Source organism: Ovis canadensis, chromosome 6 (genome assembly GCF_042477335.2).
Source record: "Ovis canadensis isolate MfBH-ARS-UI-01 breed Bighorn chromosome 6, ARS-UI_OviCan_v2, whole genome shotgun sequence".
Taxonomy (NCBI): domain Eukaryota; kingdom Metazoa; phylum Chordata; class Mammalia; order Artiodactyla; family Bovidae; genus Ovis; species Ovis canadensis.
The window spans coordinates 75518122-75539829 of NC_091250.1; the positions used below are offsets into that span (position 1 = coordinate 75518122).

General features: G+C 35.6%; 1 protein-coding gene across 11 annotated transcripts in view; it reads left to right on the top strand.

The window, feature by feature from the left end:
• The window catches only part of N4BP2 (NEDD4 binding protein 2), a 104451-nt gene that overhangs the window by 66268 nt on the left and 16475 nt on the right, over positions 1-21708 (top strand). For all 11 annotated transcript variants that reach the window (XM_069593917.1, XM_069593922.1, XM_069593926.1 and 8 more), the window contains 6 exons: positions 1484-3858; positions 4471-4556; positions 5067-5112; positions 6453-6649; positions 12625-12743; positions 18729-18867. In XM_069593917.1, coding sequence (XP_069450018.1) covers positions 1484-3858; positions 4471-4556; positions 5067-5112; positions 6453-6649; positions 12625-12743; positions 18729-18867 — 2962 coding nt within the window. The remainder of the gene's footprint in view (positions 1-1483; positions 3859-4470; positions 4557-5066; positions 5113-6452; positions 6650-12624; positions 12744-18728; positions 18868-21708) is intronic.

The window sequence follows — 21708 nt, forward strand, 5'->3', positions numbered from 1 at the left end:
AAAATCACTGTGAAATAAATGTAAAAATAAGTTAGGCATTTGTTGTTTATAAGGTTTAGGTATAGTTTTACCTAGAGCAGGATACTTATGGTTAGCAAGAGAAGTAAAAGTTTATGTGAGTGATGACATATGTGGGAGTTTCATTGTCTTCTGATTTATGTAGGTCCATCTTTATGCTATGAATATTCTTGCCTTCTTTATTTAACTTGCTGTTGCAGTATTTATCTGTTACCTTATCTACCCTCTGCTTTTATTTTGTAGTTACATTACTTCTTAATTCTCTTAGATATTAATAAAAATACTTTCAAGCTATCATAAAAATTTATTATTCATGGTATACTTTGATTAAATAATACAAGTCATAGCCTTTGGAAGTTTGTAGTTCAGGATAGCACTGATTCTGTTAAAAAATATTTAGGGCAAATAAACAATTGAATAAGTAGGTGAGGAAAGAAGAGCCTTAAATATATAGAGAGGTCTGAATGCTCACATTTTTTGATGGTAGGGGATGAGAGGCTCTGTTGAAAAGGAGTTAGGAAAAGATTCGTAAATGCTGCAGTGTTGCAAAATGGATAAGAATATGGGCTCCTTAGCTGTGTTTCCTGGCTTCATATCCCAAAGCTTAATCTTGACAGATTATAAGATCTCTCTATATTTCAGCTCCTCATTTGCAAAATGGCAATAACACTTTGCTTATAAGGATCTCATAAGGATTATGAATTAATACTTGTAATGGACTTATAATAACATCTGGATGTAGAAAACTGGTCAGGTGTGATTTCACTTAGGAAGGCTTCATGGGAGAGGTGGGCCTTTGAGAACTCCTGCAATATAGAAAGGAAGATGAGTTGACAAATAAGGAAAATGCACTGAGGTTGAAAGTATTAATATAATGATTTGGCAAAAGTGCTCTGAGTCTGAAAATAACATTGAGTGTGGTTTAAAAAAAAATTTAGCAAGTGACATCTCAAATGAGAGCTGTCCTCCCTATCTCTCATTTGACTTAATTGTGCAAATCATGTTGATTGACTCTTTGTGACTTTGTAAATCAATCTTAAGCATTTTCCTTGGTAGCAAATGACAGGTGGTACAGAGGCAGACCTAGTTTCACATGCATTAAGCTTAAGTAAGTTGGAAAGGAGCCCGGGAGGTGTCCTGTTCTGTGAACAAATTTAGAATCTTAACTTTAATATTTAATGCATAATAAACACCTTAACTGAAAATCTCCTGTTAATTATTTAATTCAAAAAACAGTTTGAGTGCTTCTTGTATGCCAGGCGATGTGCTAGGTGTTGGGATTACAATAAAGGGGTGTGTTCATCATGTATTAGGAAAAGATCAGGTATCTTGTCTTTCAATTGCAAGATTCTTTAGTTTAAATCATAATATTAATGTTCTTTAGTTTAAATATATTAACAGTATTAATATTACTAATTATAACAGTAAGAGATTTCGTTATAATACTTAAAAAAAAATCTTACAGCCCAAGAGACAATGAAGATATTACTTCTGAGAAAGAAGAAAATGTTTTATCCTCGTCTTTGAAGCATCTAGAGTTAACTGAAGAGAATAAACTTGATGTGACCAAAGAAAATATGTTACCTGAGAATATTGCATATCTCCCTAACGCTGATTTAAACAAAGGAAAAAAAGAAATAAGTGATATGAATCCCAATATTCAGAATGCTTTCATTCAGGAATCTCCAAACACTTACTTTCCTGATTCTGAAAGCGAAGTACAAGTTACAGACAAAAGTGAAAAAGAAGGGCCAGTAGAAATGGCTCTTGAAAAAGAATGTAATGAAACCAATGCAGATAGTTTGTTAGAGAGAATGTCACCAAGTAGTTGTTATGGTGAAAATAATCAAGGGGACTGTGGTCTTTCAAATCCTGTACCCCATCAAAATGAAAAATCTTTATCTAGTGAAATATTGGAAGAAAGAGCGGCAGTAAAGAAAAAAGCCTTTGGAAAACAAAAAAGCAAATCAACTTTGGAAAAGTTTCCAAAACACGAGCTGTCTTTTGTTGGTGACTGGCCAGTTGATAAGAGTATTGGTCAGAGGACAAAAAGGAACCGAAAAATGGAAAAAGCCTCATCTGTACAAAATGACAAAAAGTATAATCGCCTTCAGTCACATAAAATATTAGATAATAGTTTATCTGTGAGTGTAGATTGTATCCAGGCACAAGAATCTCCATATGAAAATGTAGAGGATGACAACATTTCACAGTGTGATGATGCCTTGGAATCTTTCAACAGCTGTAAATATGATACTTATAAAAACACTGAAAGAGATTCATTCAACATTGTGGGTGACTGGCCTTCCCTTGATTCATTAGCTCAGAGAGAGCACAGATCAAGAATGCCAAAGGCTGGCTTAAATGAACCCAACCTAGAATTTGGAACCAACAACAGTATGAATGAAATATCCTTATACTCTTCACATGAGGCCTGTTGGGGCACAAGCCCTGAAGAGCTAAAAACATTGGGTACTTGTACTCGAAGTTCTGAAATGTTGCCCAATGAAATGACCTATGAGCGTAAGACTTGTCCAAGTAAAAAGATTCATAGGGAACACGCATTGTCTCTTCCTTACATCAATAGTGTGCCAACTGTCCAGGGAGAAGTAGGACCACAAACTTTAGCTGAATTTTCAGAAGAAAAGACTAAAGGAGCCCCTGGAATAGGAATAGGCATGTGTACCCAGACTGAACCACAGGATTTTGCTCTCTTATGGAAAGTAGAAAAAAATAAAATTAGTGTTTCCGAATCTCTGAGAGTATTAACAGGAAGATTAGATGGATTTAAACCCAAAACTTCGAATATTAACACAAAATTGGATGTTCAAGAAACAATTCCATATAGGGTAATGTATGACAAAAGCACATATGTGGAAGAAAGTGAGCTTACCAGTGCTGATGAATCTGAAAATCTTAACATTCTTTGTAAACTATTTGGGTCTTTTTCATTAGAAGCCCTAAAAGACTTATATGAGAGGTGTAACAAAGATATTATTTGGGCCACAAGCCTTTTATTGGATTCTGAAACCAAATTGTGTGAGGATACTGAATTTGAGAATATAAAAAAATCATACGATGAAGCACAAATTGGGCCATTTTCTCTGGGACTGAATTTGAAGGAAATTATTAGCCAAAGAGGAAGCTTAGAGGATTCTAATTTTTCTGTACCAGAATTTAGCCATGGAATTGAAAGCAATAACACTGGTGTACAGTCTACCTGTGATTCCAAAAAGGAAAACTTAGAGGAGGCAGAAATAAGAGCTATAACTACTGAAAAACCTGGATTAATAACAAGTATACTTCCTACTGTAGAGCTAAATAATAGTAATGAAGTACTTCCTAATAGTCAAACAGAACTTTCAGGTTTATATAATGTGAAGCAGTTTTTTCCAGATGCTCTAAAATCTACTACCACTAAAACTGTGAGTGAAATGGAAAAGAATTCAGAAGTTGCAGAGACTGGAGATAATATACCTTCTTCTTTGAATTTGTCTGACATTTTGAACTCTGTATCAAGTGCTTCAAATCTTGAATTACATGAAGAAACTTATTTTACTAACTCTTTTGAAATAAATAAAAATGAAACTCTTCCAAAGGACAATGTGAAATTTCCAAGCACAGAAGAATTTATGATTGAAGAGGAACAGGAAATGGAGACAATTCTGATGGCAGGGAGTGCTTTGTCAGCTGGAGTTACTGGAGAAGATAAAGCTGAGGCACTGAATCCCACTCCAGTGACAACCAAATCTCTGACCATAGACTGTCTTGAATTGGCATTGCCCCCTGAACTGGCTTTTCAGCTCAATGAATTATTTGGCCCTGTTGGTATTGATTCAGGTAAGGAAAAAGTAACTTATTACCTATATGTGCATTTTTCTGTGACTAGAATATAGATAGTTTTAGTTCAATTTTAAAATTATTTTGTATGTTAACAAATGTAAAAGTCTGTTGACTGCATTATTGTTTCTGGCACCATGTGTTTGTAGAGGATTTTTAAATACATAATTTTAAGAAACAGAGAGTATAGGGTTTGTATTCATCCCATGCATATATTGAAAATTTTCTCTGGTATTTACCTCATACTTGTTTGCACAGATACATCTTTTTAATCCCTTGATGCTACTCCAGATACACGTAAGGCAAGATAATTCCTTAGGACACACTTATTGGAAAGTCTTAATGGAAGTGAACATATTAAATATATTTAGTGTAATGGACATGAATAACTTAAATATATGAAGCATTGTATAATTGCATCTGCCAAGAAGTGTGAATACAATGACATGTTACATAAAAATATTCCAAGAGTTTTAAAACTAGAGACATAGGTTAGTAATTAAAAATATAGATTTTTTTTTTTATGATGTGTAAGGTAGTTGAGTATGTTTTCTGCAAATGTATAATGAGTAATGGTCATATTTTCTTTTCTTTTTTTCCTCTCCTCATAAGGGTCCCTAACAGTTGAGGATTGTGTGGTTCATATAGATCTGAATCTGGCTAAAGTGATTCATGAGAAATGGAAAGAATCTGTAATGGTTGGTAGGCTTCTTTTTATAAAGAGCTCCTTTTGTGTCCATTTTGTCACCTTTGCTCTTCATTACAATCTGTTATGTTATATGAAAGATTCTGTTGAATTTTTCTTTTGAGAGAGAATGAATTTTACCAGTTAACAGATTACTGATATTTTTTCTCTTTCCAGTATTTTAGATTATATCCAGACTGACCAAACTATATAACAAATGATGGAGCTCAATATGATTGATTTTTTATTTTAGGAAAAAAAAATCATAAATAGTTTTTTGCTCCTTAAAGACTTGAAATGCTAAATAGTTTCATAAACAGTTTTTAAAAAATTACAGCATAAGAGCTCTCTAAGTAGAAAAGATACATAGATATAGTCATAATTTATATTTATCTGGATTTATTAGATTTAGCAAGAATGATTGATAGTCTTATAAGGAGAAATGATTACTGAGAAAAATAACATAAGCTTGTTTTCTAATGCACCCTTTTTTGCCAATCCCCTATTCTGCCTTTGTGTTTAGGAGCGACAAAGACAAGAAGAGGTATCTTTTGGCAAGTTAATGCAAGGTAAATCACATAGTTTCACTTCTGATGTTCTTACCTTGATGTTGAAACTTGATGTGTGTGTATGAATTTCAGCTCATTTTAAATATACTTCCACAAAGTATGTTACCAAAGAATTTTGATTTGTAGATAAGTTTAAAAAAATTGAACATTTAATATTGATATAAAATAAAACTTAAAGAGGAAAAAAGTCCCTGTATTATTTAACTTTCAGGTTATAACTGAAAACTAACACAACATTATAGATCAACTATACTTCAATTGAAAAATTTGTTTTTCAACTATGAGGCTATGAAGCACCTAGGTGTGCTCTAATGCGTATATTCAGAATGTTTCCTGTTAATGATTTTGTTCTGAATGATAGAAAACTGTTCTGATTTGAGAGCAATATAATATTCCTATCTTTGATAGCATCATTGAAATATTACTTTGGCTATTAAACTTTTATTGATGTTAATATGATTAGAGCATAAAAGTCAGCCTGCTTTCTGGGTATATCTGTCAAACTGAAAATATTTAATTCCAGAAGATTTCTTAGATGCAGTGTCTTAAGTGGTTAGTGCACAGTGGCAGGCCTGTTCTAGGTCCTGCTTTTGTGCTTGAGTTTCTCTAGATGCTTCTGTCCACTTCATACTAGGACTCCAGACTGAAGATGGTTAGAGTGAAGATTCTTAACTTTAATCTAGACCTGTATTGTAGCTTCAAGAACCAAAGTTATTTGAGAGCTGGAGGTTCCCAAATAGTATCAGTTATTCAGATGACAGTATTAGCTTTTTCTTCACTTTCCAGGAGAGCAAAAGTATATATCAGAATGTGTTGCTCTTAGAAAAGCTGAAATATACATTAAATATTACTGTTATGAACTTCTTAGAATGTTCAGTTCCTTCTTTATCTTGAGTATCAATGTTCAGTGTTTATTGTGTGCCTTCAGTGGGTTACAGATTTGCAAAAATATTAATCCTTTCAGTTCTTAGAGTGGCCAGGCAGAGCTGACCAGCTGCTCTAGCTGGTCGCTCCTGGCTGGCTGCAGCTTCCTCTGTTTATCAATGTATACGTGTGTTACTGTTTTCTCTGTTGAAGGGATATGAAAAAGAGTGGGAAGCATTGGGTTGATTTACAATGATACTCAGATTGTTGCTCATTTGAATTATTCCTACATTTATACATATTTCATACTTACAATTATGTGAAGATATATTTTGAAATTTGCAAACTGTATTATAAGCAAAGAGTAAAAAGTCATGTTTTCTGGGTCTGTCTGAGGTATATATTTACATCAGAATAATTGTTAATTTGTACATTTGTTATTCACGGTCTGACACTATTGATAACTGCTTTTGTAGATCCTTCCCTGGCTGGGCATGTTGGTCTTGATAATTCAGAACAAAAATCATCTCAGAGAACAGGCAAAAAATTACTGAAGACTTTAGCAGCATCTGAAATGCTACCCTTATTGGATCACTGGAACATTCAAACTAAAAAAGTATCACTCAGAGAAATAATGTCAGAAGAAATTGCCTTACAGGAAAAGCATGATTTGGTATGAGTTAATATAAATATTAAGCTTTTGTTTCTTACTCTAGTTTGATTATATGTTTAGTTTGTGATTTTCATTTGATTCTACTTTCTGTAGTCTGGAATCTATTTTAACCTGATTGAAGTTAGTGTTAAAATTGAAAAATGTTTTAAATGTAGTTTGAAGTTAAAGGTTTTTACTTCTACAAAATTAGTTGACATTCTGTAACAGTAAGCCAGTTATGTTAAATCTGTTGTTTTGGATTTAATTTTGCAGATGTATATTTCTTGTCTATAATTTTGCTTATGTAAATTTTTTCATTCTAGAAAAACATGAAAGAAATATTTCATTTGAAGATAATTTCATTCATAAGTTAGAATAAGAAATGACTGTTTTGCTATTGAAGAGTTCATATTTGAAGCAAAATTTTTGAGAGGAAAATTTTAGAAACTTTCTAATCTTAAATTAAGTACTCTTCTTTTCCTATCTAATTTTTCAATAAGACAAGTTCAAACAGATACTTCACTTTGCTCTGAATTTAATTTTTTTTCTTTTTCAGACTATCTAACTATATGACTGAACTGAACTGAACTATCTGAATTCATAAGATAATTTGGTTTCCTTTGCATTTCTTTTTCTTAACTTTTTTTGGAATTCTGAAAATTAGTATTCAGTCAGTTTAGTTGCTTAGTCGTGTCCGACTCTTTGCGACCCCATGAATCGCAGCATACCAGGCCTCCCTGTCCATCACCAACTCCCAGAGTTCACTCAGACTCAGGTCCGTAGAGTCAGTGATGCCATCCAGCCATCTCATCCTCTGTCATCCCCTTCTCCTCCTGCCCCCAATCCCTCCCAGCATCAGAGTCTTTTCCAATGAGTCAATGCTTCAAATGAGGTGGCCAAAGTACTGGAGTTTCAGCTTTAGCATCAGTCCTTCCAAAGAAATCCCAGGGCTGATCTCCTTCAGAATGGACTGGTTGGATCTCTTTGCAGTCCAAGGGACTCGCAAGAGTCTTCTCCAACACCACAGTTCAAAAGCATCAATTCTTCGGCACTCAGCCTTCTTCACAGTCCAACTCTCACATCCATACATGACTACTGGAAAAACCATAGCCTTGACTAGACGGACCTTAGTTGGCAAAGTAATGCCTCTGCTTTTGGATATGCTGTCTAGGTTGGTCATAACTTTTCTTCCAAGGAGTAAGCGTCTTTTAATTTCATGGCTGCAGTCACCATCTGCAGTGATGTTGGAGCCCAAAAAAATGAAGTCTGACCCTGTTTCCACTGTTTCCCCATCTATTTCCCATGAAGTGATGGGATCAGATGCCATGATCTTCCTTTTCTGAATGTTGAGCTTTAAGCCAACTTTTTCACTCTCCTCTTTCACTTTCATCAAGAGGCTTTTTAGTTCCTCTTCACTTTCTGCCATAGGGTGATGTCATCTGCATATCTGAGGTTATTGTTTTCTCCCGGCAGTCTTGATTCCAGCTTGTGTTTCTTCCAGCTCAGCGTTTCTCATGATGTACTCTGCACAGAAGTTAAATAAGCAGGGTGACAATATACAGCCTCGACGTACTCCTTTTCCTATTTGGAACCAGTCTGTTGTTCCATGTCCAGTTCTAGCTGTTGCTTCCTGACCTGCATATAGGTTTCTCAAGAGGCAGATCAGGTGGTGGTCTGGTATTCCCATCTCTTTCAGAATTTTCCACAGTTTATTGTGATCCACACAGTCAAAGGCTTTGGCATAGTCAATAAAGCAGAAATAGATGTTTTTCTGGAACTCTCTTGCTTTTTCGATTATCCAGTGGATGTTGGCAATTTGATCTCTGGTTCCTCTGCCTTTTCTAAAACCAGCTTGAACATCAGGAAGTTCTTGGTTCAGGTATTGCTGAAGCCTGGCTGGGAGAATTTTGAGCATTACTTTACTAGCATGTGAGATGAGTGCAATTGTGCAGTAGTTTGAGCATTCTTTGGCATTGCCTTTCTTTGGCATTGGAATGAAAACTGACCTTTTCCAGTCCTGTGGCCACTGCTGAGTTTTCCAAATTTGCTGGCCTATTGAGTGTAGCACTTTCACAGCATCATCTTTCAGGATTTGAAATAGCTCAACTGGAATTCCATCACCTCCACTAGCTTTGTTTGTAGTGATGCTTTCTAAGGCCCACTTGACTTCACATTCCAGGATGTCTGGCTCTAAGTGAGTGATCACACCATCATGATTATCTTGGTCGTGAAGGTCTTTTTTGTATAGTTCTTCCTGTGGTGTATTCCTGCCACCTCTTCTTAAAATCTTCTGCTTCTGTTAGGTCCCTACCATTTCTGTCCTTTATCGAGCCCATCTTTGCATGAAATGTTTCCTTGGTATCTAATTTTCTTGAAGAGATCTCTAGTCTCCCATTCTGTTGTTTCCCTCTGTTCCTTTGCATTGATCGCTGAAGAAGGCTTTCTTATCTTTTTGCTATTCTTTGGAACTCTGCATTCAGATGCTTATATCTTTCCTTTTCTCCTTTGCTTTTCGCCTGTTTTCTTTTCACAGCCATTTGTAAGGCCTCCCCAGACAGCCATTTTGCTTTTTGGCATTTCTTTTCCATGGGGATGGTCTTGATCCCTGTTTCCTGTACAATGTCAGGAACCTCCGTCCATAGTTCATCAGGCACTCTATCTATCAGATCTAGTCCCTTAAATCTATTTCTCATTTCCACTGTATAATCATAAGGGATTTGATTTAGGTCATACCTGAATGGTCTAGTGGTTTTCCCTGCTTTCTTCAATTTAAGTCTGAATTTGGCAATAAGGAGTTCATGATCTGAGCCACAGTCAGGTCCTGGTCTTGTTTTTGTTGACTGTATAGAGCTTCTCCATCTTTGGCTGCAAAAAATATAATCAATCTGATTTCGGTGTTGACCATCTGGTGATGTCCATGTGTAGAGTTTTTTCTTGTGTTGTTGGAAGAGGGTGTTTGCTATGACCAGTGCATTTTCTTGGCAAAACTCTATTAGTCTTTGCCCTGCTTCATTCCGTATTCCAAGGCCAAATTTGCCTGTCAATCCAGGTGTTTCTTGACTTCCTACTGTGCATTCCAGTCCCCTATAATGAAAAGGACATCTTTTTTGGGTGTTAGTTCTAAAAGGTCTTGTAGGTCTTCATGGAACCGTTCAACTTCAGCTTCTTCATCAAAAGGGAAAAGACCTTAGAGATTATTAGTTCAGTTCTCTAGGAAAAAAAAAAAAATTCTTAGTTGGTGATCTTACAACCTTTCCCCCTCTTTTTCCTACTTATTTGACTGCTCAAAGAAACATCTTTATATTGGTTGAAATATATATTGATAGAATGGGGGTGTAGAAAGAATGATGGGATTTTTCTACTTTCATATTTATTTTCCTCACTTGTTAATTAATTTGGAAATATGCTACCGTTACCAACTTTACGTGTTTATATAATCCAAGGAACAGTCTCTTCAGTAGGATCTTATAATTTAGTGTTGTTTCAGATATCCTCTTCAATTTACATATAAGGAAAGCCTAGAACTTACGCTCAAATGATGAGGCACTTTTTGTTGAAATGGTGTTTTCTGCTGCTGAAACTTTTGTTTATGGTTCTAGCCTGCCTTTTTATTTCTTAGTATACCTGGGTTGGGAAGATCTCCTGGAGAAACAGTCTACCCACTCCAGTACTCTGGCCTAGAGAATTCCATGGACTGTGTGTAGTTCCTGCCGTCACAAAGAGTCAGACACAACTGAGCGACTTTCATTTCACTTCACTTCACATAATGATGAACAAATAAGTTTCTTTGAGTTTCCAACTTAATTTTTTTTCTGTCAGTGATTTTTCTTGTCTTTTTGTGAATTTGATAATAGAAGCTATACTCTTTTGATCCTAAAGATATTCTTGCTTAAGTAGAGGCTCAGTAAGAGAATTTCTGGAAAAATTTCTCAGTAATTTCTCAGAATTTTCCAAAGGAGAAATACACTTTACATTCTTTTAAAGCAAAGAATACAAAATAAAAATTAGGCATAATGCATGAAGAGGATAATTAATTGTAAGATGATTGTTGTTGTTCAGTCGCTAAGTCATGTCCGACTCTGGGACTTCATGAACTGCAGCACACCGAGCTTCCTTGTCCTTCACTATCTCTTGGAATTTGCTCAAACTCTTGTCCAGTGAGTCGCTGATGCGATCCAACGATCTCATCCTCTATCTCCCCCTTCTCCTTCTGCCCTCCATCTTTCCCAGCATCAGGGTCTTTTCCAGTGAGCTGACTCTTTGCATCAGGTGGCCAAAGTCTTGGAGCTTCAGCTTCAGCATCAGTCCTTCCAATGAATATTCAGGGTTGACTTCCTTTAGGATTGACTGATTTAATCTCCTTGCTGTTTTCAGTTAATTCATAAGACCTTAGAACTTGTAGTTTAGAGATACTCTATGACCTGGCAGATGCTAGTAAATCTGATCACTGAGGTTTTTTTTAAAAAAAAAAATCACTGAATTTTTTAGTAAGATCAGATTATAATGTATATCTTAAAATAAGATGTGAAATATTTAAAATTCTTGAGGTGGCTTGTTTTCATCACTCTTGTGGTAGGTGATACATTCAGCTTCACCAGTCTTTTTGACTGGTCAGGTTGTTGCCTGTTGTGATTCTTTTTCTGTTGTTGTTTGGTATTATAAATGGCCTAAATATGGCTAGGTTTCAAAACCAATAGCTATTCTAGGACTGTCCCAAATTATTGTAATTTTTACATTTTCAGATACCCTTTGAACTTTTATAGGAAGTTATTTTTTAGACACTAGAACTTTTGGAATAAACAAAAATATTACATAGTTAAATCACAATGTTAACAAATTGTCTTAGAGTTAGAAATCCCTTTACAAATGATTACTATAATCCTTAATTAGAATTAAATTAGCACATGTTAGAAAAGCCTGTTTGGTTTGGCAATTTAAACAATCCAAATACAACTTTGAAAAAATAACACTTAGCAATTCTCATACAATTCCTTTGGAATAAATATGTTTGTGAAAAAAAATTTTTAATGTGGATTTTTCTGTCAGCCTGAATTTGCACCTCATTTGTACGTTGTAGTTTCTGCCCATTGAGGAGAATGTGTTTTTAAGGACGTTGTTCACAGCATCACAGAGTGTCCCTTTTATGAGGACCCATGCGAGAAATTTCTTTCAGGTCTCAGTACCAGAAAAAGCTGTTCTTCTCCTGAGCAGCTGATTTTTTGTTTCATGGACACTGAGAATCTTTGTTTTCTCGTTTGCTTTGGCCATTGAGAAGCTCAGAACTGAATCTGTGACCCACCTTTAGGAATTGTACAGGATTTTGTAGCATGCATTTATTTATACTAATTTTCTTGTTAGTTTTATCCTGTATTCTTACTTTTATTTTCTCTACTCTCTGATTTCTTCATTTATTTATATCCTGTTTATATGTATATACTTCACCCTTTTTATATGTGTAATATATGATCGAATGTGGGCTTCCCTGGTGGCTCAGACGGTAAAGAATCCATCTGCAATGTGGGAGACCTGTGTTCAATCCCTGTGTTGGGACGATCCTCTGGAGGAGGGTGTGGCAACCCACTCCAGTATTCTTTCCTGGAGAATCCCATGAACAGAGGATCCTGGCGGGCTACAGTCCATAGGGTCACAAAGAGTTGGACACGACTGAGCGACACAGCACATGTGTCATATGTGATAGTATATATATATATATATATATATATATATACACACATGCACACACATATATATGTATATGTGTGATTATGTGTGTGTATTAGTAAGCAGCTTCGAATACTTAGTAAAAAATGGGATATAAATAAACAGTGCAAGAATGCTTATATTTCTATTTTCAGCCTTTAATCAATGAAGAAAGTCTGTGGTTACTTTTAAATTATTAGTGTTTTTGCAATGAAATAAGCGTGGTTTTGGATCAGCATAACTAGTATTGTAAATTCCATAGTAAGAATGAGTTTTGTCTTTTTTGTCTGTTTTAGAAAAGGGAGACACTTATGTTTGAGAAAGATTGTGCCACTAAGCTAAAGGAGAAGCAACTCTTTAAGATATTTCCAGCCATTAACCAAAATTTCCTGGTGGACATTTTCAAGGACCACAAGTGAGTACTAGAAGGATTGTCTGCAGTTTCTGTTGTGATGTGATTGAAAGTGTATGTCATACATTTTAATCCCTTATTTTTATTTTTTCTGATAACAAAAATAATAGAGGTATATTATAAACCATTTAAATGCAGTAATGTAGAAAGTGAGGAATTTTTGTCAATTGGTTCATATTCCTCCTCAATTTTTTCTCGTGTTCATATACTAAATATGCGTACACATGTGTACCTATTTATTTTGTTGACTATATATATATATATAGATTGTGTTTTATATACTATTTTGTAGTCTTGCTGTTATTTATTTTTTCTGTCCATACTTTGTGACAGAATAAATACTCTTTTCTTTTTAATGTCTATAGAGTATTCCATAGTACTCTGAAAGTGATGTCTTAAAGTACTGTCCTTTGTTTAAACATGCTCTGTTTACAGGCTTTTTGACTATAAGAAAAGTTGGAAACCATGTTGCACTGAGCAACATTGAACATACATTTTTGTGTGCATGGGTGAATGTTATCCTAAGCTAGTTTCTAAAAGTGAAATTGCTGATTCAGAGTAGATACACTAAAATGTTTATAGCTAATGCCAAATTTCCTTTTATAAGGGCTTTCCGTATTACTTATATGCACTGATTGTGTAACTTGCCCTGAACATTAAGAATCTTTAATTTTTTGCCAGTCTGGTGGGAAAAATATTTCATTGTTGCTTAAATTTTTATTATTAGTGAGGTTGAGCTTTTTTCCCATTGATTTCTTTTTCTATTAAATTGCTTCTTTTTACCTGTCTTCTTTTGGCTCTTTGTATTTCTTTCTACATTTATGAGAATTCTTTGTATATTATGTGTAGTTATCTTTGTTAATATAGATTATAATAAATTTTCTTGATAAAATCTCATTGGTCATAAACATTTTTTAATTCATGTTTTATCAGAAAATTGTTTTTCTTATTGGTTTGGAGTTTTAACTCTTTTTGAGAAATCTGCCCCACCCCAACATTATAGAATTTATTTATTCCATATTTATTCCAGTATTTATTTTTAAATTTGCTTTTTTTTAAAAGAAACTTTTTAATATATAATTTTGTTTATTTATTTATTTTTGGCTGTCCTGTGTCTTTGTTGCTGCTCAAGCTTTTCTCTAGTTGTGGCAAACAGGGACTGCTCTCTACTTGTGGCATGCAGGCTTCGCATTGCGGTGGCTTTTCTTGTTGTGGAGCACAGTCTTCGGTAGTTGTGATTCTTGGGCTCTAGAGCACAGGCTCAATAGTTGTGGCACATGGGCTTAGTTGCTCTGAGGCATGTGGGATCCTCCCAGACCAGGGATCGAACCCATGTCTCCTTGCGTTGGCAGGTGGACTCTACCACTGAGCCACCAGTGAAGCCCTTAATTTATTTTTCTTAATTTATATATTTGACTGCACCAAATCTTAGCTGTAGCACACAGGATCTTTGACTATCGTTCAGTATTTTTAATAGTGAAATTTAAAAAATTTACGTAACATTTTTGTGTGTTTAGTATGAAGTAGAGATTTAACTTAATTTTTTTCCGAATGATAAACTGGGTAGATAGATCATCTTTACACACTGATATAAAATATAGCCACTAATATTTCTCACATTCTCAAATATACATTTTCTTTTATTGACTCTTTGATTCCATTGAGCCATTTGATCCTAAATTTTATTTTCAATATTGTAGTGTAATAGTGTGTTTTGATGTTTGCTATGTTGGGAATGCTTCTGGTTTGAGTAATACATAGTTTTGATCTTAATGTATTCCTTAAATTTTTATTTTAGCAAGAGTTGTTTTAAATAGGTGCCTTTTTAGACTCTTTGGAGAATCTAATACAGATTTTTTTCTTTAGTTTACTAGTATATTTCATGTCAATCACCAGTAATTTCTAGAATAAAAATTCTCTCATATTTTTGTTTTTTTCCTTTAATGCAATATCAGAGTTGATTTCAGCTTTTTGCAACAGTTGTTAAGTGAGATTAGTCTGTAATTTTCTGTTCCTTTGCTGTCTTTGTCAGATTTGGTTTTAGGGTTTTATTTGGTATTTGGCTTAATAAAAGTGCTTTTTGGTGGCTCAATGGTAAAGAATCTAGCTGCGGGAGACGCAGGTTTAGTCCCTGGGTCAAGAGGATCCCCTGGAGAAGGAAATGGCAACCCACTTCAGTATTCCTTCCTGGAAAATTCCAGAGGACAGAGGAATCTAGAGGGACACAGTTCATGGGGTCACGGAGTCAGACACGACTGAGCAACTTGCTCTGGAAAATTTAAATAAATTGGTACCTTGAAGATTCTGGGGTTGTGCCTTTTTAGGGAAGTCTTTTAGAACTTTTCACTACCTTTTAAGGGTATTGCTTTATTCAAATATTTGCCTGTTTTTTTTTTTTTGTTCCTGTGAGTCTTTTCTGGTGGTTTGTCTTCTAGAAAACCATTTGTTTTACCTTGATTTTCAGGGTTATTATTGTTATATATAATATTCTGTGATAATTAAAACTATTCTTTTGTATTTGATCATATCCTTCTTTCCTTTCCTAAGGTTTTTCTTTTCTGTTTTCTTTGTTTTTGCTGTTTGTCAGAATGGCCCTTTTAAAGAGCAAGCTCTTGGTTTATTGATCAAAGTCTGTTTTGTATTCTCTAATCATTTATTTTTGCTTTTATTTTTGATAATTGCTTTCTATTTGTGTTGATTCCTTTCTCTTTAAATTTGTTGACATATCTTCAATTCTTTGGTTAGTTTGTTTCCTTTCAGTATTTGATAACAAATATATTTAAGGGTATAAATTTTTCTCTATTTTATGTTTTTGATATATATATATGTGATATTTTGATTTTGATATATAGTACTTTCATTTTTTTCTGTAAAAATCTAATTCAGTTTGATTTTCTCATTCATCCAAGAGTTTGAAATTTTCTAAATGGATTGATAGTTTGGTGGTGATGGTAGCGGTGGTGGTGGTTACTGTTTATTTTGTTGTGTTGTGTTGAGGCATAAGAATGCAGCCTGAAAGAGTCCTGCTTTTGGGAATTTGAAATTTTCTTTATGGTTTAATACATGATCAGTTATAAATATTACATGAAGGTGCTTTTTAAAAAGAATATTCTCTGCTGAGTATGCAGAGTTCTAAATATGTCACTTGAATGAAGTTTTTCGTGGTATTATTTCAGCCCACCAATTTTCTATTTATTTTTGTTACCTGAGCAGCTGTTTTCTTAGAATTATGTGTTAAAATACCCCAGGCATTGGGAGTTAGGAGGGTTGGTGCTAGCATATGGCAACTCTCTTCTGTGGGAACCTAGGGCAAGAAGGTCTGATGTGAAACTACCCAGAGTTGTGGGTCCCAGGTGAGGTTAGAGGACTGAGTACTTCCTTTCAGTCCTCAGAATGATTGATCAGTCAGGTCCCAAGGGTAGGTATTATGATATTCAGTGATCCTCCATTTGTCTGCCAACAGCTGGATACTTGTCTCAGCAGTAGTGTTAGCTTCACCCTGATAAGAAGGGTTCAGTTCAGTTCAGTCGCTCAGTCGTGTCCGACTCTTTGCGACCCCATGAATCGCAGCACGCCAGGCCTCCCTGTCCATCACCAACTCCCGGAGTTCACTCAGACTCATATCCATCGAGTCGGTGATGCCATCCAGCCACCTCATCCTCTGTCATCCCCTTCTCCTTCTGCCCCCAATCCCTCCCAGCATCAGGGTCTTTTCCAATGAGTCAACTCTTCGCATGAGGTGGCCAAAGTATTGGAGTTTCAGCTTTAGCATCAGTCCTTCCAATGAACACCCAGGACTGATCTCCTGTAGGATGGACTGGTTGGACCTCCTTGCAGGCCATGGGACTCTCAAGAGTCTTCTCCAACACCACAGTTCAAAAGCATCAATTCTTCGGCACTCAGCTTTCTTCACAGTCCAACTCTCACATCCATACATGACCACTGGAAAAACCATAGTCTTGTCTAGATAGACCTTTGTTGGCCATGTAATGTCTCTGCTTTTGAATATACTATCTAGGTTGGTCATAACTTTCTTTCCAAGGAGTAAGCGTCTTTTAATTTCATGGCTGCAGTCACCATCTGCAGTGATTCTGGAGCCCAAGAAAATAAAGCCTGACACTGTTTCCACTGTTTCCCCATCTATTTCCCATGAAGTGATGGGACCAGATGCCATGATCTTTGTTTTCTGAATGTTGAGCTTTAAGCCAAATTTTTCACTCTCCTCTTTCACTTTCATCAAGAGGCTCTTTAGTTCCTCTTCACTTTCTGCCATAAGGGTGGTGTCATCTACATATCTGAGATTATTGATATCTCTCCTGGCAATCTTGATTCCAGCTTGTGCTTCCTCCAGCCCAGCGTTTCTCGTGATGTACTCTGCATATAAGTTAAATGAACAGGGTGACAGTATACAGCCTTGACGTACTCCTTTTCCCATTTGGAACCAGTCTGTTGTTCCATGTCCAGTTCTAACTGTTGCTTCCTGACCTGCATATAGGTTTCTCAAGAGGCAGGTCAGGTGGTCTCTTTCAGAATTTTCCACAGTTTATTGTGATCCACACAGTCAAAGGCTTTGGCATAGTCAGTAAAGCAGAAATAGATGTTTTTTCTGGAACTCTCTTGCTTTTTCGATCATCCAGCAGATGTTGGCAATTTGATCTCTGGTTCCTCTGCCTTATCTAAAACCAGCTTGAACATCTGGAAGTTCACGGTTCATGTATCGCTGAAGCCTGGCTTGGAGAAGGTTCAGTCAGTTACTTACTGCATTATATGCCTGCAGTGTAATCTTCCAGAACCATATACTCCTAACAACACCTGTGGTGGAGACTGGCTTCTAGCCCTGAAAGTGAAGGTGAAATCACTCAGTCGTGTCCAACTCTTTGCGACCTCTAGACTGTAGCCTACCAGGCTCCTCTGTCCATGAGATTTCCCAGGCAATAGTACTGGAATGGATTGCCATTTCCTTCTCCAGGGGATCTTCCCAACCCCGGTCTCCCACATTGTAGACAGACGCTTTACTGTCTGAGCCACCAGGGAAGCCTGGCTTCTAGCCCTAAAAGTGGGCAAACTAGGTGATTTTAAGGACTGGTTAGGATGTGGACAATTTCTGGCAATTTCTAGCCTCCAAGAAACTCCTATTTGTTGAGTATATGTTAGGCAGTAAGATGAGAGTGCTCAAGTGGAATTGGTAGTCCCAAATGATTCCCCTTCAGGGGTTGCTTTAATAAATTGAAGAATAGCAAAATATCACAGTATTTTGCATAAGTATTGCATTTCAAAAATAGTCTTTGTGGTCAGCTCTTCATTATCTAGCCTTTGGAAGAGATCAGAATCATGAAAAGTAATAAGTATAAAATCATTTATAATTTGCTTTGGAAAGAGTTTCTTTGGTTATGGGAACATGTGTTTCAGGCTTTTGTCAATTTTTGTAGCATTTCATATTCCACATAATGTAGTATCACCATGAAAATACGCCTAAATGGTGTAGTGTTGGGAGGTAGGATAGTTTTTTACTTTTTCCTTTCCATATCTCTGCTTAGAATTTCTTTGACTGGAACCCTATGGTTTAAGTAAAATGTGAAATTTGACAGAATACGATCTTAGCGTAAAGATCTATTGTCTGTTTTTCATGTATGAAGGAAACTGAAACGTGTGAATTCAGAGGGGACTAAGTATGTGTGATAAGAGGAAAGAAAGAGTTGTGGAAAATCTACCTGGAATAAAATATAAGAATATGAATTAATTATTAATATGTTACTTTGGGGTATTCATTTAAAAAATTAATTTTTGAGAGCCTCTTAACTTTACACTTTCTGTTCATTCTTGAGTCTTGAGATGCAGAACGAGCATTTAATTTTGATGTTTAAAACTAAGAAGTGAGCCAATTTTTCGTATTCTTCTAAGATGTTTTAAAGGTTGCCTTTGTTAATGTTTCCACATAACTTTTATTTTAATTCACTGACCTCATATTTATACTTTAACTCTCTACAGCTATTCATTAGAACACACAGTGCAATTTCTAAATTGTGTTCTTGAAGGAGACCCTGTAAAAACAGTGGTAGCACAAGAATTTGTTCACCAAAATGAGAACATCACTTCTCATACTGCACAGAAGTCTAAGGAGAAAAAGGTATAGAGCTTCTTAGTGTTTTACAATAATGGTAAAAATAATTATGTATGAAATATAATTGATTTGTTAGATGAATGTTTATTTCTCACCATTTTTTGTAGACTGAAAATTTAACCAATAATAGCATATTTGGTTAATAATATCCGCTCAAAATAATGAATTTATAGCGGATTATATTTTTTCTTCAGTGTCATTGTATATGACAAACGTTTGAATTTCTGTTACTTTTCTTGTGTAGGCTACACATGAAACGTATGAGGTTTAATTGAATAACTATGGAATGCAGTATGATGGGTCTTAGAGTATAACTGTGTCAGACCTGGGTCGCCCTGATTGCAGGCAGAGCCACTTGGGAAGCCCAGAAACGTTTAGCCATTTGAGGAACTGCCAAGCATTTTCCCCAGATGGTTACATTCTTTTACGTTTCCATCAGCAGTGTATGAGGGTTAGAATTTCTCTGCATCCTCTATGACACTTTGTAATCATCTTGTCTTTTTGATTAAAGCCATCTGAGTAGAATTGAAGTTGTTTGATGGATACCTGGGATTTGTTTTAATCAGGTATGGTAAGACACCAGGTATGGAAATGACATGAAGGAAGAAGTTTATTATAGTTACAGAAGCAAGAGGTATGGCCTACCACCCAGAGCCCCATGAGGAAGCACCAGGGTCAAGGAGAGAAGGGGGAAATGTGCCCAAGAGCCTTTTTTTGTGGTTTCTGTGGGAAAGACTTGGCAAAACAGGGTGATAACTAGGTTCAGGATTGGCTAGTTTGAATACTTTCAGCAGACTCAGGGGCATAGGAACTGTTCCTAGTTTTCTGGTACCTGGCTTCAGTGATTAGGGTATGTGAATGGTGGCCAGAGAGTGAGAGCCCATAATAGAAGTGGTTGTGGGTATGGGTTCTAGATTGGATGGTTTGCATGTGTAAAGTGTGCCAGCAAGTGAATTGTTTCCAATCTCTAGGAATTAACTAACCCCAAGGTGGGGGCTTTGTCTCTAGGGATTAGCAAGGCCTCATGTCAAAGCATCAGAATATAAGAAATAAAAGACATAGTTAATATAGAAGTGGTATCTCATTGTGATTTTGATTTGCATTTCCCTGATGGCTGGTGATGTTGAGCATCTTTTGATGTGCTTATTGGCCATTTGTATTATATCTTCTTTGAAGAAGTGTCTATTAATATCCGTAGCCCATTACAATTAAAAAAAATTTCTTTAGTTGTATGAGTTTTTATATAGTCTACATGCAAGTCCCTTTTCAGACATATGACTTGCAGACTTCTTCCCATTTCAAGGGTTGTCTTTTCACTTTTTTGCTGATGTACTTTGAAGCACAAAAGTTTAAAAATTGATCACATGCAATTCACTTCTTTTTTTTTTTTTCAATTTACTTCTTTTGTTGGATGTACTTTTCATGTCACACCTAAGAAACTATTGCCTAATCCAAAGTCATCAAACTTACACCCAAGTTTTCTTATAGTTTTAAATTCTTTTATAGTTTTAGTGCTTACATTTAGATCTTTGTATGTGGTGTGAGATAGGGGTTCAGGTTTATTCTTTTGCATATGGATATTCAGTTATCACAGTACCACTTGTTGCAAAGATTATTTTTCCCACATTGAATTTTCTTAGCACCCTAGTTGGAAATGAATTGACTGTAAATTTTTTACTAGACTCTCAGTTTCATTCCATTGTTTTGTATGTCTGTCATTATGCCTGTACCATAGTCATAGTCTTGACTGCTGTAACTTTATAGTAAGTTTTGAAATTGAGAAATGTGAGTTTTCAACTATGTTCTTTTTTCTGCCTAAGATTATTTTGGCTATTCTGGTCCCCTTGCATTTCTGTGTGACTTTTAGGATCAGCTTGTCAGTTTCTGCAAAGAAGCCAGTTGGAATTTTCATGGGGATTGTACTGAGTCTGCAGGTCAATTTGAGGTGTATTGCCATCTTAACAATGCTCTCTTCCAATTTGTGAATGTGGAAGTACCTTTCAATTTATTTAGTTCCTCTTAAGTTCATTCAACAGTGTGTTGTAGTTTCGAATATAAGTTATACATGAGTTTTGTTAAATTTATTTTGAGGTATTTTATTTTTTTGATGCCACTGTAAATGAAATTGTTTTCTTAATTTTATTTTTGGCTTATCCACTGCAAATAGAAATACAATTGATTTTATATATTAATCTTGCATTAGTTTTAGACTTTTTTTTTAAACAGTACTCAATCATCCTGCTTTACTTGTTGATAAGACCACTTATGGATAAACTTGTGTGCTCCTTTTTTTCTTTGACTATTTCACCAGAATTTAGCTGATAGGACTTGGGTAATTTTGATGTTCATGTGATCTGGTAGTATGTACACGGAGCAGGAAGTATGTGGTACCACTGATGGCTGTGTGTGTCATGGATAGGAATAGTATGTTATCTGTTAGTGTGTACACGGAGCAGGAAGTATGTGGCACAACTGATGCCTGTGTTCATCACGCATAGGTGTAATATGTTACAAGATTCAAAGAGTGCAAGATGATGGTGAGACCTTCAGTGCCAGACTGGGAATAAAGATTACTTTTTCTCCTGATAATAGAGCAAGGCACTCTTGGTCATTATGGCAGTAGAGGAAGTGATTGGGAAGTGTGCTTGCTGAAAGTGGGAGATGGTTAGAAGATGTTGGAATCAAGAAAGAGTTTGTGAGTTGTGTACATGTTGGCCAAAACATAAATTTGAATAAGGTATACTGGAGATAAGTTATACTTAGTCTTTCTCAAAAAAATGTAGGCAGATGTCACAACACTGATAAAAATGCTGTTAAGATTTGTGGGCAGAACAGTCTGTCTTTGAT